Source organism: Hippopotamus amphibius, chromosome 3 (assembly GCF_030028045.1).
Source record: "Hippopotamus amphibius kiboko isolate mHipAmp2 chromosome 3, mHipAmp2.hap2, whole genome shotgun sequence".
Lineage (NCBI taxonomy): Eukaryota > Metazoa > Chordata > Mammalia > Artiodactyla > Hippopotamidae > Hippopotamus > Hippopotamus amphibius.
In genome coordinates this window covers 128,680,479-128,708,383 of record NC_080188.1, presented here as the reverse complement: position 1 = coordinate 128,708,383, position 27,905 = coordinate 128,680,479, and the positions used below count along the sequence as shown (strand labels likewise).

At 49.0% G+C, this 27,905-nt stretch overlaps 1 protein-coding gene across 2 annotated transcripts in view; it reads left to right on the top strand.

Moving 5' to 3' along the window:
* CPT1A (carnitine palmitoyltransferase 1A) overlaps positions 1-27,905 on the top strand; it is a 60,726-nt gene that overhangs the window by 5,352 nt on the left and 27,469 nt on the right. For both annotated transcript variants that reach the window (XM_057726039.1, XM_057726040.1), the window contains exons 2-8: positions 11,983-12,136; positions 14,714-14,853; positions 19,719-19,890; positions 21,831-21,932; positions 24,860-24,997; positions 25,883-25,960; positions 27,293-27,400. In XM_057726039.1, the coding sequence (XP_057582022.1) occupies positions 11,996-12,136; positions 14,714-14,853; positions 19,719-19,890; positions 21,831-21,932; positions 24,860-24,997; positions 25,883-25,960; positions 27,293-27,400 (879 nt within the window). In that variant the 5' untranslated portion in view covers positions 11,983-11,995. The remainder of the gene's footprint in view (positions 1-11,982; positions 12,137-14,713; positions 14,854-19,718; positions 19,891-21,830; positions 21,933-24,859; positions 24,998-25,882; positions 25,961-27,292; positions 27,401-27,905) is intronic.

Genomic DNA, 27,905 nt, shown 5'->3' with positions numbered 1-27,905 from the left:
AGCTGTTCTCACTCAGGCCATTGTGCTGATGTTGGCCAGGCTGGAGGGGGTCCTTCTGGGTGAGCATCCAGAGAACAACACCCAAAGAGGTAGTGCAGATAATAGGGGCCTCTCAAGACATTCTGTATTTTCTTTCTTTCTTTCTTTTTTTGGCTGTACAGTGCAGCATGTGGGATTCTTAGTTCCCCCCAGTCAGGAATCAAACCCATGCCCTCTGCAGTGGAAGTGCAGAGCCCTAACCACTGGACCACCAGGAACATCCCCAAGACCTTCTGTATTTATAAAAATGTAACCCTGATGACCTTTCCCCAATTCTTTTTCTTGGTAAAATCACATTTCTCTGCATTTATCTGATTCACCATCACTTGTTGATACGGCCCAGTTTAAGTCTTACACTTGAATTTGCTTTAATTTTACAGTATCTCGGTAGGCAGAGGCTGTTGTTTTCCGAAAGCCGTAGAAAAAAGGATGATGATTCAGAATTCCCCGATAACCTGTCTGGGCTCAGCATCTTTACCCCATAATCGTGAGTGGTTTATGATGATGTACTTCACTGCGAGAAATGAGCCGTGTGCCCAGTTTAAATAATGCGACTATTCAGTGCTCCGTCATGAATTCAAGATGTAGCCCTTCATAAATGAAAGTTCCTGCACGTTTCCTGTGCGCAAAGCCTTCCCCCAAATTTAAAGTGAGTTCTGAGTCCCATATTCTCGCTTCTAAGGTGCCGCCATCAGGTCAGGGAGAGAATCATTTGTACTTGTTCGTGTTCATACTGGAACAAACACAAGAGCACAATTACAGAGGATCACGTCTGCAGGGGAACAAGGACGTGGCTAGTGGCACGCAGAGAGGTCAGGCACCCACACGCTAGTGAAGAGGAGCTGTTTTATTTTTTCCTTCCTGTTACTGCTGATTTTGTCCACACCTAACCTCTCACCCTTATCAGCAGCAAAATGGCAGGAATACTAAATACTAAAGAGCAAAAAGGAACTTGAGAACCGACTTGAACCCCTAGGCTGGTGAAGCCTTTCCAGAACCTTCCTGGTACTTTCCTTGAAGTGCTTTGGGTAGCAGCGCTGAGGTCAGCCTGGGTACCACCATGGTCATCAAGCATGGCGGGACGTGGTTTCCGCAAGTTGGAGCCAGTCCCGGAGGGCAGAACCAGCTTTGTGTAGCCGAACCCTCCCAGGTGTTGGTCAGCAGACCATAGAATGTGCTGTGGATGATAAGATAATTGCTCTGCCCTCCGCTAAAGATGGTGCTGTAGAGTCTCTGCCTGCATTGGCTTCTCTCAGGAGGTTTTCCAGGGGTGGTGGCCCGAGTGTCAACCAGCCTCGCTTTGATGAGGCTGTGCTCCTGGAAACCCTGCCTGGTACTCACGCCACACTAATAAGGTGTCGCTTCCTGTGGGTGACCTTTTCTCAGAGGATTTCCAGCTCAGTTAATAGAAGGCAAGGCCCACTCCTTGTGCAATTCTGGCGGGAAGACCGGAGCATGGGAATAATTTTAGAGTTGGCACCCTCCGTGTTTGTAGTTACTGTAGTTTTATTGCTAGTTGCAGTCACATCATTTTGGTTATGACAGAGTGACCTAATTTTTTTATCTGTGTTTAACTTTAGGAATCTTAAGTAGAACTTAAGATCCTTTGTTTGGAGTACTTACCACTTAACTTGGTAGGTAGGAACATGAGTTTTGGAGTCAGACCTGGGTCTCATTGCCAGCTCTGCTGTTTGCTAGCTGTGACATCGGGCAAGTTTCTTGACATCCAAGCCTTGGTTTTCTCATTAGTCAATGGCGAAAGCAACAGTACCCGTTTCCTAGGGTCCCAGTGAGAATCAAATGGGTTAATGCAGGTGAAATATGCATCACATTGACTGGCATATGCCAGAGACTTTGGTGGAAAGAACATTTTGTATCTTCATTGTTAACAGCACAAAAATTAATCTGTATGCCTTCTCTATCTATGTATGTATCTTATTTATCTAGGCTGTGTTAGCTCTTCCTTGCTGCACCCAGGCTTCCTCTAGTTGTGGTGCGCTGGGGCTGCTCTTCATTACAGTGCTCGGGCTTCTCATTGCCGTGGCTTCTCCTGTTGTGGAGCACAGGCTCTAGGCACACGGGCTTCAGTAGTTGCAGCACATGGGCTCCGTAGTTGTGGCTCGTAGGCTCTAGAGCGCAGGCTCAGTAGTTGCGGTGCACGGGCTTAGTTGCTCCGTGGCATGTGGGATCTTCCCAGCCCAGGGATGGAACCCGTGTCCCCTGCATTGGCAGGTGGATTCTTAACCACTGCGCCACCAGGAAAGTCCCTTGACCGTCTTTATTGCCGTAACTTCAGTGAGTGAGGGTAATGAAATATCACTTCCTCTGCCAGGGGGATATGTTTATAAGGCGGAAGAGAGATTTTGGAGCATTTTCACGACCTGTGGATTTTATTCTGCTCACTGCTTGCACCAAAATAACTACTTTGTCCAAAGCTGAAGTAACCCCAAGAGGGCCCCTGCCCCTAGTAGAGGCCCTTGACCTCAAGGTCTCTGAAATCCTCCTTTGGAATCGACACAGGAAGTTGGAGGATATGGGGCATGGATTCCTTTTTTTTTTTTTTCAATGGTTAATTTTTTTTTATTAATTTTTTATTTTTTATAATAAACTGCCTATATTTAGAGTGTACAATTTGGTATCCCAATCTCCCATTTCATCCCCCCCCAACCCTCCCCGCTTTCCCCACTTGGTGTCTATATGTTTGTTCTCTACATCTGTGTCTCTATTTCTGCCTTGCAAACCAGTTGAGTTGTACCATTTTTCTATAGTCCACATATGTGTGTTAATATACGATATTTTTCTCTTTCTGACTCACTTCACTCTGTATGACAGTCTCTAGGTCCATCCATGGGGCATGGATTCTTAACCCCTGCGCCACCAGGGAAGTCCTGTATCTATTTATCTATTTATCTATCTTCCTACCTACTATCTACCTCTCTCCTTACCTGTTAATTTTAAGACCGTATTGAGACTTCTGACAGCAACTAATTTATTATGTTTCCGTTGCTATAAAGATCATTTTCTTGGAAGCCTGCTGTCACCTGGCAAGTTTTTATTGTCTGTTTTATGTTACAGAGCTGATTTTCACATCTCAGTTTTCCCCAGGCAGGTTCTTAAGTCTGGCCCCGCGCTTTGCATTGGATGACCTTTCACCTCCTTTCCTGCCGCCTGTTGCAGAACCTAAGGGTGGGGGTGGGGGAAGACTGCTCTGAAAGAGGCCAGATGCCCTTGAGGGAACTAGGACGTGTTGTGGGTGACTTCTTGATTACACGACCAGTGTTACGATTTGCAAGTCACTGATCTCTGGGCTGAAAGTCTTTTGCCAAAAGGAATTGGTTGTGGAGAAAGAGGGCAAAGTGAACACATTTGAAAAACAGAGCAATTTATTAGCCAAGGAGTTTGGGGGGTGGTATGGGGCAGAGCTATTAAAATGAAGGAACTCTTACCAAAATTGAATGAGACGTGCAGCATTTCCTCCCAAATTGTTCATTTGACGTTCATTGCTGAAGAACTGACTGTGGGCTCAAGATTTGTTTTAGAGAATTCACCAAGAATCCGTGTCCTGGGGAGCTTTACAGTTTATGTCCGGAGATTAAAGGAATAATTGACAAGTGAAAGTCACTTGCCAGCAAGTGCAGCTGAAATTGCTAAATGTAACTGGTAGAATTCCTGTGCTTGTGGAATGTGGATTCCAAGGCAGATGCCTGGGAGAGAGGAGCTCTAAGCTAGGTGTGAAGCAGGAAAAGGGGAAAAAAAAGGACTGAAGGCATCCCGGCTGAGAGTCAGAGTTTGCAGACCACAGGGCATGGCAGGCGGGCCTGGCTGAAGAGGAGGTGACCAGGAACCGAACTTGGGTGGGTCTCGGGAATAGCGGCGTAGTTTAAGACCAGAGATGTGAATTTTAAAAAAGGCCATAAACAGGTTGTCATTCTTCTGGACCTTGGTGTTTTTCCTGGAGCAGATTAGCATAAGGTGCTTAAGGGCTCTGGCAAAGACCTTGGCGACAGTCTCCCTCCTTCAGTGGCCCTCCTGGTTTCTAAGGCAGCACCTGGTTTCTGAGGCGGCACATGGTTTCCACGTCCAGCCGGGGTGGGGCAGCAGCGCCCAGATGTGTGCCAGGTTTGTGCGTGATCAGGTGAGGCTCCAGGTGGGCGCTCTCCACCTGATGCGGCCAGAGCGATTTCTGTCCTGCCAGGGAAAATACACGGGTTGGTAGCCCCACCGCCCACACGCATAGAGAGGGCTTTGTTTTCATCGTGATGGGTCAATTTCTGGACATCTCCCCACAGCCTGGGGGGTTGCTGCCACCAGCAGCCACCTCCAGGTTACCCCCGAGCTGGTCTGGGGCTGCATGGCCGGAGGTGGCCTCACATCAAGAACAGCCCCCAAGGGGCCTTCTCCTTTCACCCAGCTAGAGCTTCGGGTGGAGGGGCAGCCAAGCCTGGGCTCCCAGAAGGTGCCCCTGATGCCCCTCTGTTCCCCACTTGAGAACTCTTGTCCGGGGGCCTCCAGTAGTTGCCCAGTGATGATGTGCGGGAACAAGTGAGTGGCAGAAGGGGAAACAGGTCACGTGTTTTCGTCTCCAGTCTCCCGAGAACCCGGGGCACAGGTGCACATTCTTTGGGCGGGTCCCAGCGGTCATGCCAAGTAAACCTTGTCCCCAGGGAAGCCACCTCTCTCCACCTCTCCCAGGTGGGGGGTGTAACTTGGGGGGAGGGGCAACACACTTTCCGAAATCAGCAGATTCTGGTCCTTGCCTGCAGCACGGGGTGAGGGATGGCGTGAGGACCACGCTAGCCCGTTTGTGCCCGGGCATGGTGGGCAGTGGAGGTGTTGCAAGGAGAGAGATGGTGGGGAGGGTGTGTGAGGGATGCAAGAGGGATTTTCAGTTGACTTGTTTCGGCATCAGTGTAGACGAGCCTGAAGCACGTCATGCGCACAGATATGGAGTCAAAGCCCCCCACAGGGCCCTGTGGGGGGCCAACTCCCGAGTGCAGAGGGGCTGGAAGGGGACCCCCCCCGCAGACGAAGTGATAGAGCAGTCTCCGTACCTGGTGACCTTACCTGGGAGAGAGAGGAAGCTGGAGGCGGGGTTGGCACGCAGAGACTCAGGGTTTAGCTGCACACCGTCTGTGGGACATGGCAGAGCCCCCCGCCGCCAGGCCAGGGAAGGGGTGTCACCTGCTCTCCTGACCCTTGGGGCCCTGCTGTGCCCCCTCCCCCTTTTAAAAAAATTTTTCGGCCTCGCCACACAGCCTGTGAGATCTTAGTTCCCCAAACAGGGATGGAACCCACGCCCCCTGCATTAGAAGCCCCGAGTCTTAACCACTGGACCACCAGGGAAGTCCCCCTGCCGTGCCCTTTGCCTTCATCCTGGAAGGCTGAAGGGATGCAGAGAAGAGGCTGTCCAGGGTAAGTGGCCCAGATCCAGATACAAACCCGGCCTGCCAGCTGGCCCCAGGGCCCTTCCTCCCACGGCGTGTGCTTGCAGGGACAGGACAGCCGTGCAGCCTGGGCAGGTGTGCCTCGGGGCTCCAGGGAGGCGGACTGGGAAGGAAGAGCTGGGGACACGGCATTCAACATGGCAAAGTATCTGTTCCTTCCGGGAGGGGGTATATAGGTGTGTCGGCAGTATCTCCTGATTTAAGACAGAAAACATCCTGCTGTGTTGCTACAGTGAAGTCAGCTGGGGCTCTTTGGCGGTCCCCATCATTCCCGATTGTCCACCAGTTTATTACTGGCGTGCTTCTTTGCACCTGGAGCAGGTCTCGCCTCTCTCCCAGCCTCACCTGGAGGCGGTTTGCTCACAAGGCAGGTGGAGCCGCACAGACAGTGGGGAGGGCACTCCTAGGTAGCCCGGGTCCTGTTTCAGCTCCAGGCACTTCTGCCAGCTCTGCCGGGGCTGCTGACCTGAGTGACTTCAGGTAAATATCCTGAGGCCCAGGTTGGTGTCTGTGGGCAAGGTCCCCACCATTGGCTTGGCAGTTTTCAAACTCTGGTCTAAAGCCCTCCGCCCTTCAGGGCCAGGGGAGGAGGGAGGGGGTTGAAAGGCTTTATCCCCCGACCTTTCCTGTGTATTTACATTTGAAGAAAAAGGTCCTCAGTTTTAGAGATATTAGGAACCCTCTGGTCCAGCGACCCCGGGGAGGGGAGATGCTTCATTTCCAGGGTCCGTGGTCAGCCTTGGGGAATGATGGCAGCTGCATTTTCATCAGTTACCCCGGCTGCTGCTTCAGGGCAACTCGAAGGTGGGAGAGGCAGGGTGGTGCGTTTGGGCTGCACCCATACCCACCTGGGTTGGGTGGAAGGCAGGAGCTGGGGGTGTGCCAGGGCAGGGGGCACACTGACCCCGCAGGCAGCCTTGTCCTTCCTTTCTTGTTGTTTCTGCAGGTGTGGTTGGGTGGGTGAGCAGATACTTCCCTGTTGCATTTGGAGAGCTTTGAAAGTTGGTCTCTGGGTGTGAGATTTAGCACCGACTGCTGTGGATACCTGTTTTACTTCCCTAAATATATTTTAAGCAATTATGAGAGTAGATGAGAAACTTACAGAAGAGAGACAGGCGGGAAATCCCTGGCGGTCCAGTGGTTAGGACTCTGTGCTTCCATTACAGGGAGCTGGGTTCAATCCCTGGTCAGGGAGCTAAGATCTCGCATGCTGTGTGGCATGCCCACCCCACCCCACGCCCAAAAAAAAAGAAAAAAGAAGAAATACAGGCATAAGGATCCTCACTTGGTCACTGCCCAACTTCACCAGTTCTCACACATGGCAGGCGATTCCTACCCCTGTCCATCCTTCTCCCACCCCCAGTGGTTTTGAAGCAAATCCTGACATGATAAAAGATAAAAGTGCGTCACTAAATATTTCAGTATGTGTTGCCGAAAGACAGCAGTCTTTACCATTCAATTAAAAAAAATAGTTTTGTGACTTTGATTATAAAATGTGTGCATGTTGTGTTTGAAACACGTCTTCAAGCACCTACAAAAAGTCTCATCCTGATGAAGGATGACATAAAATACACCATGTAGGGCTTCCCTGGTGGTGCAGTGGTTAAGAATCCGCCTGCCAATGCAGGGGACACGGGTTCGATCCCTGTGCCAGGAAGATCCCACATGCCACGGAGCAACTAAGCCCATGTGTCACAACAATTGAGCCTGCGCTCTAGAGCCCGTGAGCCACACCTACTGAGCCCATGTGCCACAACTGCTTAAGCCTGCGTGCCTACAGCCCCTGCTCCGCAACAAGAGAAGCCATGGCAATGAGGAGCCGGTGCACCACAATGAAGAGTAGCCCCCACTCGCCACAACTAGAGAAAGCCCGTGTGCAGCAACGAAGACCCAACACAGCTAATAAATAGATAAATAAATTTATAAAAAAAAATACACCATGTAGTTATATTTCCGTGTGTATTGAAGAAGCAATGCATAGAATTTGGTTTGAATCACAAATAAAGTTGGTGATTATTTGGACATTAAAAAAAAAAAAAAGACAGCAGCTATTTTAGAAAATAACCACAGGGACTTCCCTGATGGCGCAGTGGCTAAGACTCCATGCTCCCAATGCAGGCAGCCCAGGTTCGATCTCTGGTCAGGGAACTAGGTCCCATATGCATGCCTCAGCTGAGAGTTCGCATGCCACAACTAAAGATCCCACACGCCTCAACTAAAAAAAAGATCCCGCATGCCACAACTAAGACCCGGCACAACCAAATAAATAGAAAATAACCATAATATCATACGACACCTAGAAGCATTTAATAGTAATTCTTTAAGGCCACGAGGTAACAGTTGTTTGAAGGGGTCCTTAGTGTGAATGGGGCAGTAGGGTGGAAGCATTGAAGGGTGGAGGGAAGGGTGGAGGGAATGATGGACCTGCCCACCTGCCCTCCCGTGTCTGAGGAGAAGAGGTCTAGGTGCGTGAGTGTTGAATAGGTAACACTTCTGTTTCCTGAGGCAGCGGTGCTTTTGTAACAGCCGTGTTGGGAAATCATTCACATCCTACACCATCCACCCCCCTTCAAGTGTAGACATCAGTGATTGGTAGTATATTCACACGTGTGTGCAGCTGTGACCCCCATCAATTTTGGAACACTTCGTCACCCCAAAAGAAACCCTCCTCTCCTTAAACACCCCGTCCCCAGCCCTAGGCGACCACTGCTTTCTGTCTCTGTAGATTTGCCGGTTCTGGACACTTTGCATAGATGGAATCATACGGTATGTGGCCGTCTGTGTCTGGCTGCCTTCCCTCAGTGTCATGTTTCCAGGTTCACCCGTGCGGCGGCGTGTCGGTGTTCATCCTTTCGTATCGCCGGTAAATAGCATCCCGTTTGTGGAGAGGACACATTTTGTTTGCCCCATTCATCAGTGGAACGGTGTTTGGACTGCTTCCACTTTTTGGTTATTATGAAAACGCCGCTGTGAACACCCGTGTGCAAGTTTGTGTGCGGACGTATGTTTTCACAAGCATGAGCCTAGGAGTGGAATTGCTGGGTCAGGTGGTAACTCCACGTTTGACCGTTTGAGGAGCTGCCAGGCTTTTCCAAAGGGGCTGCGCCATCTGGCATCTCCGCCAGCTGTGCACAAGGGTTGCGACTTCTCCACACCCTCGCCAGCACCTGTGGTCACCCATCCTTTTCGTCACCCATCCTTTCGATTGTGGCCACCCTGGTGGGTGTGAAGTGGTATTTGGCTGCAGCTCTGCTTGGCTTTGCCCTGATGGCTGCAGGGAGCAGTGTTCCAAGTCTCCATGTTTCCAAGTACAAGGCTGTGAATGCTGAAATCGAGAGTGGAATTTTCGCTCGTTAGATTTGCAGAGGGGGCGTCTCACGCCCTTGTCATCCGGTTCAGTAATTCCTGCTTCTGGCTCAAAACAGGAGAGGCTGGCTCAGGATAGTCATCTTGGCTCCTGAAGAACTAGAAAAACAAATTGTCCACTGGAGGGCACTTAATCTTCTTGTATGGTTTGAACCAATCAAAACAATCAAACCCAAGCAAATCAAAACAAGCAAATCCCTAGTTAAATTTGGAAAGTTTTGGTTTCTTTTTTAAGTAATTTTTAGGGACTTCCCTGGCAGTCCACTGTTAAGACTCCACACTTCCACTGCAAGGGGCACAGCTTTGATCCCTGGTTGGGGAACTAAGATCCCACATGCCACACATGGTGTGGCAAAAAATTAAAAAAAAAAAACAGGATAATTTTTATTGGAGTATAATTGATTTACAATGTTGTACTAGTTTCAGATGTAGAGCAAAGTGCATCTGTTATATATTTGCTTATATCCACTCTTTTTTAGATTCTTTTCCCATATAGGTCATTACAGAGTATTGAGTGGAGTTCCCTGAGCTATACGGTAGGTCCTTATTATCTTATTATTATCTTATTATCTTATTATCGTTATCTATTTTTCAGAGAGTTCTGATAAGTCCATTGACTCCAGAAAAGGAGGCCGCAAACACCCTGGTCAGTCTGCCCCCGCCCAGCAGAGGTTAGATCCCTGAGCAAACACTGGATACATACCTTTGCAGAGAATTGGCTACAGACGCTGTATTTAATCTACTGCCACTAATAATCCCTCCCTGTTCTGTATAAAGCCCCTGAAAGATTTTACAAATCATTGAGAGGGAAGCCAATCACATAATTTTATTTGCAGGGATGCGTGCTGTGCTTCCTGTTTACCAAGGCTTTGATGGGGGGAGGGGTCAAGTTAACCTTCAGGCTCTGGGAGAATCTTGGAGCCACCTTGGGTAGCTTTTCGAAAGCTGGATTCGAGCTGTTGGTTGGGGTGCCCTCTTCAACATTTTAAATTTGCGTGTAGCGAGCTTTTGCTTAGAGATCTTGCTGCTTTCAAAAATGAGATCTGTGTCTTCAAAACTGGCCAGGCCGTGGACATTTGCTCCGTGCCAGGTAGATGATGTGTAATGTTTTTCTTTTTGGTCACACCGTGCGGCTTGTGGGGATCTGATTTCCCTCCGCAGTGAAAGCGCGGAGTCCTAACCACTGGACAACCGGGGAAGTCTGAAATACCGTGTAAATATTCTTGAATGCTGTGCAGATGCCACCAGGCTAAGGCTATGTAATTGGGATACGGTTTTGCTGACGTGCTCTTTTCTTTCCAGTTCATCCTCTGCTCTCGGGGGCCCACCCCTGCGCTCCCTCTGTCCCGCATCCCCACCTGGGTGCCCCGGTCACCCTGGGCTGAATGCCCCCCGCCCAGCCCCCACCAGCCCTCCCTGCACTGTGGCTCTTCTGTGCGTGGAGGCTCCATGGGGTCCACGTGGTCAGACCCCAGTCCCAGGGCGCCTCTGAAACCTGTCTGGAGTGGGTCATCCTCCCCATCCCCACGGTCCCCACCTTGGGCTGCGCTCTCCCGGGAGACCACCCAGTTTCATACTGGTCTCACTTCCCTGCTCCTGACTCCATGAGGCAGCAAGAATGTCTGCTTTAGAACAGACACAGGAACTGAGGCCCGGACTCACGTTTCCATCGTCCTTAGTGTGAAACCCAGCCGCCTTTGGGCCTTCCTCTCTGAATTTAGCCCCTGCCCTGACCCCAGACACCCTGCCTTTCACCTTAGCCCCCACCCTGACCCCTTAGCCCCCACTCTGTCCCCCACACCCTCATCTCCTGCCCTTTCACAGGTCTACTTTCGGTGCTGAAAGTCTCGCCCTCTGGCTGTTCCTTCTCCTGGGCTTCCCTGTCACCTGGAAGGCCCCCTTTGTCACTCCCTCTTCTCCCCCTGCCCGGGTCAGAGCTGCAGGAGGGCAGGGGGACTGACATCCTTCCCACGGCTGGCTGGCTGGCATGTAGGAGGCAGTCAGCACACATTTGTTGAACAAACTGATGAGTGAAAGTTGGGGTACTTTGTCCTGATTTGCTGAAGACTAAGCTAGTTTGACTTCTGTAACTGGGTATCTTGGAAACCTCCTTACCCTTGATTTTGATGGGTCTGAAGTCTTCACCCAGTAGGCTTACGTGGGTAAAAAAGGAGAAGCAGCACGTGATGGGGATACACAGACACTCACAATTTGGGGGTTTTATTCTGATTTATTATGGACTTTTACCTCCTGTGTATCCACGTGTGCTCTGCACACACGGTTTAGGAGGATTGGTGCCATCACCTGCCTTCAGAAGGTGGCTGAGGGGCCAGCTGGGGGAAGGCCAAGAGGGAAGAGGTGAGTCAGGCCCCGGCCAAGGAAGAAGGTGACGGGAGACTGAATATCCCCAGCAGGGGAAATGACATGCACTCGCCTTTGCCTGGCGGGGAAGCGCAGGGAGGGCCAAGCCTGCAGGGGAGGGAATGTGATACTGGCTGTTGACAGCAGTCTGATTTCTCCAGCCTCCGAGGAGGAAGGCCAGCTCACCTTGTCAACACCCCGCCTTCCTCTGAGGGTTCTGTGCAGAGTCCTTTTGGAGCCTGAAGTGGTTTCTCGGGGCAGGTGTTGGTCTGTTTTTCCCACCTGAATATAAGGGATCAGGGCCCTGGTGGACGCAGTCGTGGGCTCTCTATGGCAGCCTCCAGGCTGGCTGGTGGGCAGGAATGGGATTTGCCTCCCCTTTGCAGGGCAAGTTGCTAAATTGCCCTGGGGCTTCCTGTGCCAGCGAGTGTAGACCCGGCTGCCACACCCAGAGGCAGGCTTCAATGGGATGGCCAGGGGCTGGGGGACTGCCAGGGGGTGGGGGAGGCACATGGTCGAGAGTTCCAGCTCCTGGACTCTGCTGATCACCCAATGTCTCCAAGCAGAGGCCACGATTGTCTGTATCCCACTGGACCACCTGGGGGAGGGGGCGAAGGGTAACTGCAGAATCGGGTGTGTTAATGAAAAACTTGAAATCTGTCCAATGGGAGGAAATTCACATTCAGAACGGATTACTCTTCTAATCAAACAAGGGATTTTCTAACGTCTGGTCAGCGCTCTACCATGTTACGTTCTTCCCTTGTCTTTGCAGGAGCTCGCTAGCCATGGCAGAGGCCCACCAAGCCGTGGCCTTTCAGTTCACGGTCACTCCCGACGGAATCGACCTCCGGCTGAGCCACGAGGCCCTCAGGCAGATCTATCTGTCTGGACTTCATTCCTGGAAGAAGAAGTTCATCAGATTCAAGGTTTTCAGACACTTGCTTCCATCCATACTGTATTCCCTTTATTGACGTTTCGGTGTGTCAGAGTGGTAATCGACACCTCATGTATGTTTCCCTGGTCCTTGAGGCTTGTGAAACACTTTCCCATGTATTGGCTTGCTGACTTCTTGGAGAACGTCTGTAAGGCAGGTAGGGTGAATCAGGACCCTGTAGGGTAGGCGAGGAAATCAGGGCTCAGAGAGGGTAAGTGACCTGCTTGGTAGAAGCAGAGTAGAGGCTAGAATCCACATCTCCGGCTCTGAGTCTAGAACCCTCTACACCTTGTAGGAAAAGGATTGTTAGCCAGCCGTGTGAAACCGCAGCAAGTTTAACAGACAGTCTTGCCAATAAAATAGTCCAACATTGAAAAAAGGTGCATGTAAATGCAAATATGTTCTCAGTTCTGTTTACCTGCAAGAGTGGACATTTGTTCACTGTCCTTAAACACATGTCTTGCTTTTAGTTCACTTTAATTTATTTTAAAAATCACAGTAGCTGAGGTGCATATCCAAGAAATGATTTCAACGAGCCCAGGCTTTGCATCTTTCCATACATGGAAAAGCACTAAATTCCTTAACTTGAGATGTCTGGTTTTCTTTAATTAACAGTAATCTTTTGCTGTTCTGACTACCTGGTCTTCTGTTGTAAAAACTCCTATATATCCTGGCTCCTTGCCTCGCCTCTTCAGAGTAGTCACAGAGTTCTCTGAGATGCTGTGTCCGGGGTTAAGTCCTCAGTTTTGTCTGCCGAATAAAACATCACTCTCAAAAAAATAAAAATAAATAAAAATAAATAAATAAAAAATAAAAATAAAATCACGGAAGTCATCAATATGCATGTGCCCTTCACGTGAAACTTCCCCAATTTTGCTGTTCAGGGAGACGCTGCTGGGAAAGCTGGTGTTCTTCCTTGCAGCCAGTAATAATAAATCCTTCCTTCTCCCGGAAGAAAAATAAAAATAAAAATCACAGAAGGACAAATGCATGCTGAAAACAATTCAAACAAGATGAAAGTGCATCCGAAGTGCCCGCCCCCTATCCCCTGGGGGGTGTGTGTGTGTCTTGTCCAGTTTTCCCTGCAGAGGGCAGCTCGGAGGCCAGCTGGTGAGAAAGGCCCAGGAGCTAGGGTGGGTGGGAGCAGTGACCAGGGAGGCGGTGGGCCGGCCCCTGGGACCTGGCCTGGCTGGACAGGTGTCCCCCGGGCCCAGGTACATAACCTGGTTTGGGTTGGTCCCTTGTGGGCACTGGTAGGGAGACCCACCCAAAGTGGAGGAGGGCGCCACCTACAGGGGAAAGTGCACTCTGCGCTCCTGAGCTTGCTGGGACACCTTTTACTTTCAAATGGAGGAAAGTATTGATAGAAGCTCGGGTGCCTGGGTGTGGCTGTCATCTTAACCCAGTGGAGATGTTGTTCCCAGTCTTTAAAAACCTGGTGGTACCGCCAAGGAGGCAAAAGTAACAGATACAAAAATAGATGATGCCCAGGGTGGGTCCGTCCTAACCAGGTGGTTCCTTAGGGACTGTCGGATACTCAGAGGAAGCAGAGGGCAAGGCTGGCAGAGCTGCTGCAGGGTAGGGGGCGCGGTGAGTGGAGATGGTTTATCGAGGACCTTCCTCCCTCCGTTTTAATTTAATTTAGTGTATCTGTCTGTTTATTTCACGAGAACATTTCAGAGAACTTCAGATAACACCAGAAGCCCCGGCTGTCCCCAACCACTTTGTTTCAAATCTTTCACACCTCTCGATAATGAGAATAACACATAGGGATGTCAGTCTCTTTTGAGAGCATTCAGATACTCTTTTGAGAGCATTCAGATAAAGCTTTGAGGAGTTTTGAACTCCATTGTCTTGGTCAAATCAATCTCTAAGTTGGCTTCAGTAAGAATTTTTTTTTTTTAATTAGAAGCTTTGAAACACACAAAAGTAAAGAGAGTAATGCAGCTGCACTGCTCACCTGCTAGTTTCCACAGCTATGAACATTTTGCCAATTTTGTGTCATATTTTCTCCTTCCTCCTCCCCCACTACTTTTTTTTTCAAAGGGAGGCTGGCGGGGCTTCGGCTGAAGCATCTTACGGCAAATTGGCAAATTCTTGACGTGGAGTGAGGTCTCCTGTAAATACCTCGGGTTAACGCTGTCTGATTCAGGAGCAGCAGGAGGGGTGGCTTTGGAGTGGGGGGGGGGTCTCAAGGCATCCTGGGTGAGGCCGGTTGGGGAGAGGACTTCGTGGTTGGCAAGGTGGCCAGTGTCCTGAGTCAGTCTGAGTGGAGCTCAGGAATCTGTATGTTAAACTATTGCTTCTGGTGATTCTAACGTCCTGGGGTCACACTCGGGGGAAACTGTTTCAGGGAGGGTTTAGGCTCAGAATTAGAGGAAGGGAAGGAGCTGGACAGAAGTTGGAACAGCTGGGGGCCTGGGGGCTCTGGGGGAGGTTTCCAATAGCGGCAGGGTAGTCGCTTAGCTGCCCACGTGTGCAGACCCCCCTCATCCCTGCACTGCGTGCCAGCTTGCTGGCCGCCACCACCAGCAGGGACGTTGCTCATGTTGTGCGTGTCTGTGTTTAGAATGGCATCATCACCGGCGTGTACCCAGCGAGTCCCTCCAGCTGGCTCATCGTGGTTGTGGGCGTGGTGTCAACAATGTACACCAAGATCGACCCCTCTTTGGGAATAATTGCAAAAATCAGTCAGACCCTTGACAAAACGTAAGTAGTCCTTTCAAATCTCAGATGGTCTAGGATTTTTTTGTTGCTGACATTTTTATGTCTTTTCAAACATCACGACTGTGGCTGTTGTGGATTCGGTTGGAGGCTTTTGCTGTGGGTCTCATGTTGGCTTTCTCCCCATGTCCTGGACTGGTATGAAGGTCCCCCGGGAAGTTTGGGGTCCCTTGTGGCCCTTCCTCTGAAGACCAGGGATAAGAAGGGCAGCCTTGGTCCTGGGGTATCCACCGGGACACGTCAGGGCCCGAGGTGGGGCCAGCAGTGGCAGTCCACTTAGCCTGGCCAGGGGACCCTCAAAACGAATTTCTGCCCCAGAAGCTGGTTCTGGACGTGGTCTCTTCTCTGCACTGGGGTCCATCCTAGAGTTCTGGGACCCCGAGAACTGACTGCTCTGGGGGGCTCTGGGAGACCTCAGCCCCTCAGCTCCCTGTGTGAGTGGCTTAGATCTCTGGGGAACCCCAGCACTCTTTCCTGGTTACTGTAGATTTTTCTAGGAGCTTTTTAAATATCATGAGATTCGGCCCAGAGGGGCCTTTGGTTGATATTTTCCTTGCAAGGTACACGGTGCCTGGGGTCTCATGCCAGAAGGTTGGCCATGCCCTTGGTCGTTTCTGGAGCCCCTCTTTCTTCCCTCTGGTCCTGGGGGTGGCCCTGGCTCCCGTGTAGCCTCTCCTGCCACTTGGTGCCTGTGCTGCGGTGACCTCTCTCACTGGGGTAGTCAGTGTAAAGTGAGGAAACGTACAGAGATGTAGGTTCCTGTCCAGAGTCACAGAGAGGAAGTGGGGAGTTGGAATCCAGACCTAGCTCTGTGTGGTACCTCAGACACCTGTGGTCCCTTCAACACACCCTGAGCCTTCCTGCCAGACAAACGCAAAAAAAAGCATCTCTGGGACTTCCCTGGTGGTCCTTATTCCGCTGCAGTGGGTGTGGGTTTGATCCCTGGTTGCGGAGCTAAGATCCCACATGCCTCATAGCCTAAAAAACCAAAACAGAAAACAGAAGCAATATTGTAACAAATTCAATAAAGCCTTTAAAAATGATCCACATCAGATTTCCTAGCTGGTGCCGTGGTTAAGAATCCGCCTGCCAATGCAGGGGACACGGGTTTGATCCCTGCTCCAGGAAGATCCCACATGCCGCGGAACCACTAAGGCCGTGTGCCACAACTAGTGAGCCTGTGTGCCACAACTGTTGAAGCCCGAGCGCCTAGAGCCCATGCTCCGCAAGAAGAGAAGCCACCGCCATGAGGAGCCTGCGTACCACAGTGAAGAGTAGCCCCTGCTCGCCACAGCTAGAGAAAGGCCATGTGCAGCAATGAAGACCCAACACAGCCAATAAATCAGTTAATTAATTTAAAAAAATGGTCCACATCAAAAAAATTCTTTAAAAAACAAAAAAAGCACCGCTGCCTCATCAGTGTTTGAGTGGCCAAATGGTGGGGCACACGTGGAGCTATCTCTGTTACCCTGTTTGTGGTGGTGGCCCTGGCTCTGGAAGACACAGTTTTATTTTTATTTTTATTTTTGGCTGCTGCACATGGCTTGTGGAATCTTAGTTCCCCGCCCAGGGATTGAACCCGTGCCCTTGGCAGTGAAAGCACCGAGTCCTAACCGCTGACCTCCAGGAAATTCTCATGGAAGACACATTTTTATTTTCTGTTGGAAAGCACTAGTGCCTCCAGCTCGGCTGTGGCTGTCCCCTGCCAGACCTTTGATCCTATACGTTTGTTGCCTGTTTACGTTGGTGAACATTTTAGGTCTGCTGCTAGAGAAATAATAGTCCCCACGTCCTCGTCCTGTGCTTGGACTTTGTTTTTTTGGGCCAGGGGTTTTGTGAGGAAGGTGGGGTCTGTGAAGGATGGGGTGCAGCCCGGCTGTGTCCACCGGATCCCTGCGTCATAGCTACAGTGTTGGGATTGGTCCTGAGCTAAACAGATGAATCTCTGGGCCTTTTACTAAATCACTTGTTCAGATGTAAATATTGTTCCTTCAGAACAGCGCAGGAAAATAAAGTGGCAAAGTGTGAGATAAAGGAAAGCTCACAACTCAAGACTGAATTTGATTCTGATGACACTGAAAAAACGATTAAGTGGCTTTAACTTAGAAGTCTGTATCTTCTTACGTTGCTTTGAGCGGGTGCCCCTCACCCCTGAAAGCTACTCCTTATTCACGATGTCCTGGGCTGCACTAGAGTCCAGCTGAGTCGCTCGCAGCCTTCAGCTGCCTCCGGGTCGCCGGCTAGTGCCTTTATAAGCGTCTGCAAGGCCCAGGATACAAAGCCCAGTCACTGCAGTGGAAGAACGCCTATGCTGGACGCCTGCCGGACGCGTGGTCTGCCTGGGGGCCAGGAAGATGAACAAAGGACCCTGTTCCTCTCATCACCCTGCCCCAGCCTCTCTCCTCCCCTCCTTTATTTCCAGGGAGCCGCAGGCCTGCTTCCCTACCGCTGCAGACAGCTCACCTCAACATTCCTGCCTACTTGGGTTTAGCACAGTTTTTTAACTTACTCTCCAGTGGGGCCATCTCTTTACACTGGGTTATGTTTAGAGGTGGCTTTTTAAAGCTATTTTGAAGCCCTTTGGCTATTTAAAGCCCTTTCTAATCTGGGTCTTTATAAGATTTGTTTCTTTGTTCCTCTAAACCAATTGCAGTAAACTGGGCCATCCCTGGCCCCAGTTTAGAAAGACCTGGTTAAGGGGCCAGCGTCTTCCAGGTTCAAGGCCCGTTCTGCAGATTCTTCCTGGAGAGGGTTCCCGACGTCCCAAGGTTGCAGCTTCCTGAGCGCAGGTGTACATCATGCTTTGTGTAAGCCCATCCCCTGCAGCCTCAGAAGGGACACACCTTTTAACAGAGAGCTATTAAAACTAATGCTTGCTGTCAAAGTGCCTTGTGTGCATATATATTAAAAAATGCCAAGTGCATCCTTTGTTAGTGTTACAATACCTTTTGATTTTTATGACTCAAGTGTGTGTGTCTTTTCCAAGTTCAGTGACATAGTACTTAGAAATCTAAAACACAGGTTATCTGAAAGATAGGTTCTTAAATCCCTAAATCCGAGTTTGCTTGTAGATTAGACTATCAGAAAAGAAGGTAGAGGTTTAAAGTAGAGACTACAGTAGTTAAACTTGAACGCAAGAATTGACACATTATAGAAAGATGTAAGTTTTGAAGCAAACTTTTTTACTAGTGTTTTACTTTTTGTTTCTGTGTTTCTTAAGTAATAGAAGATGTTGAACTGGTGGTTTCCAAATATTAGAGATACTTTTAGGTTAAGGATACAGTTGACATGTAACATTGTATTAGTTTTTAGGTGCACAAGGTAATGATTTGACATGTATATATTGCAAAATGATTACCACAAGTTTCGTTAACGTCCATCATCAAATATAGTTACAAATTTTAAATTTTTTTTAGATTTCACATATAACTGAGATCATACAGTTTTGTGTCTTTCTTTTTTTAATTTTTTTAAAAAAAATTGAAGTATAGTTAATGTACAATGTTGTGTTAGTTTCTGGTGTACAGCAAAGTGATTCAGGAATATATATACTGTATATATAGGTACATATATATGTAGTTTGCTATGTTTGTGAATCTGTTTCTGTTTCATAAAAAAGTTCATTTGTGTCATATTTTAGATTCCACATGTAAGTGATGTCGTATGGCATTTGTCTTTCTCTGTCTGATTTATTTCACTTGGTATAATGCCCTCGAGGTCCGTCCATGTTGTCACAAATGGTAGGATTTTCTTTTCTTTTCTTTTCTTTTTTTTTTTTTTTTTTGGCTGGATAATATTCCATTGTATTGATAAATACCTCCCACCTCTTCTTTATCCATTTACTTGTGCACAGACACAGGTTTGCATATCTTGGCTGTTGTAAATAGTGCTGTAGTGAACATGGGGTGATTTCATTTCCTTCAGATAAATACCCAGAAGTGGAATTGTTGGGTCATGTGGTAGTTCTGGTTTTAATTTTTTTTGAGGAATCTCCATCCTGTTTTCCATGGTGGCTGCATCAATTTACATTCCCACCGACAGTGCATAAGGGTTCCCCTTTCTCCACATCCTCTCCAACATTTGTTATTTCAGTTATTTTTATTTTGAAAATATTTTGTGGTTTCCAAAACAACTAAAACTACAGTCCGCAAAGGTATATGAGCAGCTGCATTTCTACCCATTTTTAAAGTTCCATCTTTACCAGGTAATGTATCACTTTCCTTAGCAAATGAAAATATTTTCTCTGTAAGTTTTTGACTTAAATGATCATTTTATATCATCAGTTTCTACATGTATTTGTGGTAAATATTTCTGCCTAGATCAAAAATAAGCTCTTTTGATATAAACAGTTGAAGTAATAGCTTTGCCAAATGATCTGTGTTTCTTATGCGTCATGTTGAAAACCAAAGATGTGTTTAAGGAAAAAACAGGAGCAGCCGGAAGGGAGGGTGTAGGACTGCTGCAGGCTCTCAGCCCAGGAGAAAGCAGTTAAATCTGGGGCGTAGCCCTCACTGTGGGCGGGCCACTCCCTCACCCATAACCTCCACCATCACGCCTAGACCTGGAGGATGGTGTCCATTTTCCCCAATTACGCAGCTTAGCCTTGGTTTGTTTTGAGGACCTGCAAAGCGGATGGAGCTGGTTCACCTCCAATCCCGAAGAAAGATGACTGAGTCTTGAGAATTGTTCGATGCAGGTTGTCCTCTCTCTGATGAGGCCTGACTCGGGTGGGGGTCTGTGGCCTCAGCTGTGTCCACAGGAGGCCACCACGTGGCGTCTCTCCGCACGGTTGCCCGTGGCCTCCTTTCCACGCGGACAAACCCGTGGCTTGTCTGGTCTTGTCTCGGCAGCGGCTACATGTCCAGCCAGACGAAGAAGGTGGTCAGCGGTGTCCTCTTCGGCACGGGCCTGTGGGTGGCCCTCATTGTCACCATGCGCTACTCCCTGAAGGTGCTGCTGTCCTACCACGGCTGGATGTTCGCCCCGCACGGCAAGATTAGCCGCGCCACCAAAATCTGGATGGTAATGCAAACTCACCGCCGGTGCACAGCTGGCGTGCATGCTTTTAAACCGCTCGCTCTCTCGAGGTGTGCCTGACATCTGCCCAGCTGTAGCTGTGTCACAGCTGGATGTGTTCAGAGATAAGTATGCACCTGTGACACCTTCATCACTGCCAAGGCCACAGATGTATTCCCCCCCCCCCCCAAAAAAAAGCTTCCTTGGGCCCCATCCCCGCCTTCTGCCTTTGGCCGTAAGAGCATTTAACATCAGGTCTGTCCTCTTAGCAGATTTGTAAGAGTCCCACACAAGATTGTTGATTCCCGGCCTGATGTCGTAGGGTAGGTCTCCAGGACGTACGTATTTCTCATAACTGAAGCTCTGTCCCATTTAACCACCCCCTACCCTGTGTCCCCCGGGCCCTGGCAGCCCCCTTCCCTCCTTGCTGTTTCCGTGGTTCCACGGACCCTTGAGACCACGCAGCGTGAGTCACTCTGTGCCTGGCTCACCCATCAGCCTGACATCTGGTGTGGGAGGCGTTTACTCCTGAAAGAAAGATCCTCGTCGGGCCTTTTCCCCTTGCTGACTTTTTTTTAAGTTAATTTTTATTGGGGTCTAGTTGATTTACAATGTTATGTTAGTTTCTGCTGTACAGCAAAGTGAATCAGTTATACATATACACGTATCTGCTCTTTTTAAGATTCTTTTCCCATATAGGTCATTACAGAGTCTTGAGGAGAGTTCCCTGTGCTCTACAGTCCCCTTGGTGACTTGAGTGTCACCCTCTAATTGCCAGAGAGGTCTGATTCACCGTGACTCATAAGTTTGGGCCAGAGACTCTTGTTCTTTAATGATGTTTGTGCGTTCTGAACGTCTGGTATCGGTGTCTCCTGGTTTTGTCATTCATATCACCCATCACATAACAGTGCCATCCATCCACTTGTTTGTCGCTTTCCCGCCCTTAGCTGACCAGTGTGACAGGGCCGCCCTGACTCACCCTTAGCTTCTAGTGTGTTCCACCATCTCACCTCGGCCCTTAGTCCGGCTGTCACGTAGCTGCTGTGTGCCGGGATGTTTTGTCCTGCTCTCACCTTGTTGTGGCTCCTTCTGTGGCTGGATGCCACCCCTTGGGGCTCCGTGTGAAAGGAGTGGGCACCCCTGTGCCTGAGCCCACCGCACACCCCGGGCTTCACTCTTTCATCTTTCACTAACCAACTTCCTGCTCTTGCTTGGATGTAAGAGGTCTGATTTCCAGAGCAGCAGAATTTAAGTCCCAGGAGAGACGCTGAGATGGTTTCCACACTTTACAAAGCAAGGTGCACAACCTTCCCCAGGGTGGCCTTCATGGCTGGTGTCCAGGAGAGTCAGTCCCACCTGCTCTTAAAGAATCACTGCTCCCTTCCCATCCCCAATACACACACACCATGAGCCCTAGAAGCTCCTGTGAAGTCTGGTCAGCATGAGATGACCAGTTATTCCAACAAGTTTAGATCATTCCAGACAAAAGCAGGGGCCAATAGCAGCAGGTGTGTGCCGTCCACCAGGCTTGACATTGACTGGAGGGGCCGCACTGCTCCTCCTGGTCTTGGCTCCTGGTCCAGTCCCTCTCCCAGCCCCTGGAGCTGAGACCGAGGGCCTTGCGGAAGTAGGTGCATGGAACTTACCCGCCGTACAGAAATGCAGTCAGACCCAATGTCAGGGTGCCTGGGGAACGGCACCGCCTGGACAGGGCAGGACGTCTCAAGGCATCTTTCAGACGTAGGGTTTCATTCACCCTGGCTTTTGTTTGGGGGTTGCCTGTTTGCCGAGTTCTGCAAGTGTAGGGGCCGAAAACGGATTAGAGGCAGTGAACTGTCACAGGAAATCAGTCCACAGTCAGCAAGCCGTGTACACTGGACAGCTGGTTTCGGATCTTTGCCAGGGTCTCTTATTTTAGAATGTACCTTTTTTTTTTTTTTTTTTAGGGTATGGTCAAGATCTTTTCAGGCCGCAAACCCATGTTGTACAGCTTCCAGACGTCTCTGCCGCGCCTGCCAGTCCCAGCGGTCCAGGACACCGTCAACAGGGTGGGTGCAGTTTTACACCCCCCACCTCGGCACCCCTGCTCCCAAACGCCAGCATCTTTGCGATTAAGGTTTATGACTTGATGGGAATTCCCTGGTGGTCCAGAGGTTGGGACTCCTCACTTCCAGTGCAGGGGACAGATAGGGGTTTGATCCCTGATCAGGGATCTAAGATCCCACAAGTCGTGAGGTGCGGCCAAAAAAAAAAAAAAAAGTTTATGACTTGATGAATAGAAGTTCATTTACCATTATTTGGTTACGTTACTCTCAGCAGTATACCTTGTAGGCTTGTGAAAGATTGTGAAATCTTTCTTTTTTCTTTCCCTAAAGGATCAGCACATCTTACGGTTTTTTTTTAAAGGGCGTCATATTTGATAGAGGGTCTGCTTGACAGGTTTTCTTTTAGCACGTTTATTGAGACATAATTCACACATCATACAATTTACTCATTTAAAGTGTCCAATGGTTTTTAATATATTGTTTTAAATTATGGTAAATATACACAGAACATAAAATTGACCATTTTTGCCATTTTTTTAAAATTAATTAATTTATTTATTTATTATTTTGGGGGGGGGTTCACCAAGTTCAATCATCTGTTTTTATACACATATCCCCGTATTCCCTCCCTCCCTTGACTCCCCCCCCCTCCCCATTTTTGCCTTTTAAAGTGTAAAATTCTGTGGTATTAAGTACCTACACAGTGTTGTGCAATCATCACTACTGTCTGGTTCTAGGATTTTTTCATCACCTCTAACCCCATACTCACCAGCAATCACCTCCCCCCGCCCCACCCCCTTAGTCCCTGACAACCACTGATCTGCTCTCTGTCTCCATAGATTTGTCTCTTCTGGGTATTTCATGTAAATGGGAACCACACACTATGTGGCCTTCCGTGTCTGGCTCTTTCATTAGAATGTTTTCAAGGTTCGTCCATATTGTAGCATCTGTCAGTTCCTTTTTATGACTGAGTGAAATCCTACTATACAGAGAGATCACATTTTAAAAATTCCATCCATCCGTTGATGGACATTTGAGTTGTTTCCATCTTTTGACTGTTGTGAATGTGTTGCTGTTTCGTTCACATACAAGTTTTTGTTTGAGGACCTGCTTTCCATTCTCTTGGGCACAGACCTAGGGGCGGAATTGTGGGGTCACTTGGAATTCTGTGTCTCATTCCCTGAGGAACTGCTGGGCTGGTTTCTACAGCAGTGGTACCATTTTACATCCCTACCAGCAGTGGATGAGGGCTCCAGTTTTTCCACGTCCTGTGGCCTCATTTTAAAAACTACAAGCAGGGGGGAGTCAAGGAAGGGAGGGAATATGGGGATATGTGTATAAAAACAGATGATTGAACCTGGTGTACCCCCCAAAAAAATAAATAAAATTTAAAAAAAAATTTTTTTAAAATAAAAATAGGAACTACAAGCACAAAACGGCTTAACTTTTGAATCCAGGCTTAGTTATTTAGTGCCTTTGGGCCTTTTCAAGTTCTTCTGTGCCCTGACTTGTGAACTGGGCAGGAGGCGGGGCTGACATGCCCAAGTGATCCTGGGAGGTGTCTTGGTCGGCTGGCAAGCTCTGCCCTTCTCGTACAGCTCAGTGTTCGACTTGAGCTTGTTCAGAGTGTGATTTTTAGTTTCACTACCTCACTTTGAATAAACATTAAAGCGTTTAACAGCTGGTCATTTTTGGGGAATGAGCCCTAGCTTTAAACACATGAGGAGGAGCTCTAGAGGTCGCTGCTGCCCCAAGGCTGTTCTCACAGCAGATGACCTGGCAGATTAAAACACCTCAAGGCAGGGACTTCCCTGGCTGTCCAGAGCTTAAGACTCCTTGTTCCCAATGCAGGGGGTGTGCGGGATCCCTGGTTGGGAAATTAAGATTCCATATGCCTCGAGGCCTGGCCCAAAACAAAACAAAAACCAAAAACAAACAAAAAACAACTCATGGCAAACCTAGGGCCTAGCGGCAGTTTTGGGTCCTGTAGGTTTGCTTATGGACACGGTGGACGCTGCCGAGTGCCATGAACTGCTGCCTGCCTGCTCTTACCCGCAAGGGCCAGAGCAGATCACAGTGGGGGCCCTGAAAATGCTGACCTGGAGTCCTGGCCTTGGCCTGGTGGCATGACCTTGCCCACCAAGGTCATTATTCTGGCTCCTCCTTCCCGTCCTGATGTCCTGAGCACCGGCCTTTGATCCACACTGGGCTTTCAGGGCCCCCAGACCCATCTCATTGGCACCTTCATAGCTTAGGTGAGAACAGAGCTCTGGATGAGGACCAGATGATGGAGAAAAAAATACATATTGAAAGCTTCTTGTCAGGACTTCCCTGGTGGCGCAGTGGTTAAGAATCCGCCTGCCAGTGCAGGAGACGTGGGTTTGATCCCTGATCCGGGAAAATCCCGCATGCTGTGGCATAACTAAGCCCATGCACCACAACTGCTGAGGCTGTGCTCTAGAGCCTGTGCGTCACAACTACTGAGCCCAAGTGCCACAACTACTGAAGTCCACGCACCTAGAGCCTGTGCTCCGCAACAGGAGAAGCCACTGCGCTGAGAAACCCGTGCACTGCAACAAAGAGTAGCCCCCACTCACCACAACTAGAGAAAGCCCGTGCACAGCAACGAAGACCCAACATAACCAATAAATAAATAATTAAAAAAAGAAAGAAAGTTTCTTGTCCACCAAACCTTGCTCTTGTCTGTCTAGAATCCACTTTGGTAATTTTGTGGTGATGCAAGATCTGGAGAGCTTGTATGTCAATAAAGAACAAAATTTAATTGTTGAATTATCACTGATCTGAAACATCCTTTAGTATTGGAGTTCGCTAACCTGTGTGAAGACCTGCCTTCTTCTAAGGCAGTGGGAGGGAAACCATCTGTTTTCACCAGGCTTATGTTTTTTTGTTTTTTTTTTTATTAAACCCAGTACCTGGAATCCGTGAAGCCTCTGATGAAGGAAGGAGACTTTACACGGATGACGGCCCTGGCACAAGATTTCGCTGTCAATCTCGGACCGAGATTGCAGTGGTATTTGAAGCTAAAATCCTGGTGGGCTACCAATTATGTGAGTATACATACAGGCTGTTTTCCTTGGTGGAATTTTTTGTAGAATTATAATCTGTTCCATGAGCCCACTGAGCTTCCCTGCGTGTGGCGGGCAGGAGGAGACATTGTCAGAGGTTTTGCGGAAAGGCTAGTGTGGAGGGGAAGGTGTGACCCAGACAGAGTGGTGGGTGGGGATCGGGCCGGGAGTGGCGCGGCCGTGGGGTCGGAGGTGGCTGGAGAGAGCCGGAGGAGGCCCGATGGGTGGGGAGGTCACACACGGATCTGGTCCCGTGCTGGTTACCTGGGTGTGTTGAGTTTGTAAACATTTTCACACATACTCTCAGGTTCTTAGATGCACACTGTCCCGTATGGGTATGCCCGTCACAAAGTGAAAGAATCGTGGTCCCTGGGCCCTGAAGGCTGTGGGTGTGGTTAGGACAAGCTTGCTGGCCTTCTGGGGGACATTGGGAAGACCACACAGGTGGACCCTGCGTGGCTCTGGAAGGGGACCGAGCAGGGTTGAGTCCGTGGGTGCCTCGGGGAGGTGTGGAAGCAGAGGGGGAGAAGCAGTCTGTGGGGCAATCCTGGGTGGTGTTGATTCTTAAGAAATGTTAGTGGCCCGACATTTATCACTTCTTTTCCATTTGGTCATTTTTTTTTTAACCCTATAAAATGAAGGTGATCTAGCTTCTAGCTGTGGCTTGACTAGAGTGAAACCACTTTCCAGTTCCCACTGTTTTGCCTTCCATGTAGTTAGGGCTGTCTTGGCCCCGTGCAAGAGAGAAATGATGTCAGACGTGATGACAAAGCACTAAAAGCAGCCCCCCTGCCCCCCAAGCCCCGCCTCTACCCTGGACAGCCTGGTTAAACCTCTTGCTTGGTCTCTCCTGTGTGCACCTGACAGGTGAGTGACTGGTGGGAGGAGTACATCTACCTCCGAGGACGAGGGCCGCTGATGGTGAACAGCAACTACTTCGCCATGGTGAGTCCCGAGGGCCGCATGGTGTCTGATGGAGACCGCACACCAGGGTGGCCTCTTCCCGGCCCGCAGGCTGCCTGGGGGTGCTCTGGGCCTCCCGTGCTCCCCCTGGCCCTGTCTCCCCCATCCAAGGCCTCACGCCCCTAGCAGGGAGCACAGGACCTGCTTTCCACACCAGAGAGCCCCGTGGATGTCCTTTTGCATTTGCAGAGTAGCTCAAGGGCATGGACGGAACTGCTGCAGAGAAATTTGGGTCGCAGAAATGCTCTCGTGGCAAGCGGGATTCCTCATGGCAACGAACCCCTCCCTCTGTTTTCCTCACTGAGCCTGTGTGGCCGTGAAGGCACACATCTTACCCCACCCCTGACCTGTGGGGTGGCTGAGAGTTTGTCCACCTGCTGAACTTTGTTCTTCTGGGCCCTGGGATTCCCGGGGTCCCGCACCAACTGTCATTTTCGCATCTCTTTGGTCTTTCTTTCCTTTTGAGACACGGGTGGCCTGCAGAGCACACCCTGTTATTTTGTTGGAAATACCTCATTGGGGTCTAAATGACTGGCTCTGAATAACTGGTGAATCTGTCTTTCCCTTTTTTTCTGCTCTTTGCTTCCTTTTATCTTTTCGGCCTTTTCCTTCTATCACTCTGTTTTATTGTTTGCTTTTTCTGTTTTTCTCCTTTAAAATTTCTCCTCTTTAAAAAAAATCTTTTCCCCCATTGGAAGCAATCTCAAACTTAGAGAAAAATTGTCAGTGTGGTCCAGAAAACTGCTTTTTGAGAGTGAGCCGTCCACCTGGTGCCCTTTCGTTCCCTAAGACTTTGGTGTCTGTTTTCCACATAATTGGGGGCAGCCCTCCATATAGGTTCTCTCAAAGTATAGTTGAGACAAGCATTCCTTGGACTTGAAAAATGTGGACACTTAGAGATGTGTCCCCCAATTTAGAAAGCTGCAAGCACTGCTCTGTATAAAAGGTTATTTTAACCTTGGTTCCTTCTCATTCGTAGAACTTCCTAACTATCTAACTGCTTCCTTTAATTTCTGCTTTCCTTTTTATGACTTCTATGAGGATAATTGGGATGAAGCAGTGTTATCTTTTTTTTTTTAAGACTTAGTGATATTTATTTACAGTTTAATTTTAAAATATACTGTTATCTTTCCTAGCCTAAGAATTACTTGGGGGCTTGAAAGAGTGAACACAATAAAACTGACAAAGTGTAGAAAACAAGAACAGTTTCTTTTCCAGCAGAGCAGATGTCATCAACACACTAACTGTGTATTGAAGTGAGCTTGTCTTTTCCTGTGAACACACCCCCTGCTGATGTGTGTTTTCCTGCATTAGGATTTGCTGTACGTCACACCGACGCACATCCAGGCAGCGAGAGCAGGCAACGGTATCCATGCCATCCTGCTTTACAGACGGATGCTGGACCGGCAGGAGATCAAACCAGTATGCAAACAAACTGCTTTTTAAAACATTCTTTTAGAGCAGCTTTAGCAAGGTATAACGGGCGTACTGCACGTGTTTGGCGTGTCCACTGTGATAAGTCCTGACGTATTGATGTGTATGTCTGCACTCGTGAAAGCATCACCACAGTCCCGTTAGTGCAGCACCCCCAAGCGTCCCCTTGTGTGCCCTTGGGTCCCGTGCCACCCCCCACCGTCGCCCTGATCTGCTTTCTGTCACTCTAGATGAGTTTGCCTTTTCCAAAGCTCGTAAATGGAATCTTACAGCATGTGCTGGTTTTTTGTTGTTGTTGTTTTTTGGAGTTTTTTTGGGTCTAGCCTTTTTCACTCAGCATAATTACTTTGAGATTTAATTCTCCTCTGTATCCTAAATGGAGATATGTCTGATATATTTTAGTTCTGTAATTTGTCCTTCGAAGAAACCTTTGCTTGCGTGTGAAGCAAATAATATAACTCTCGAGCTGCTCGTGAGAAGGCTTTTTTTCTCC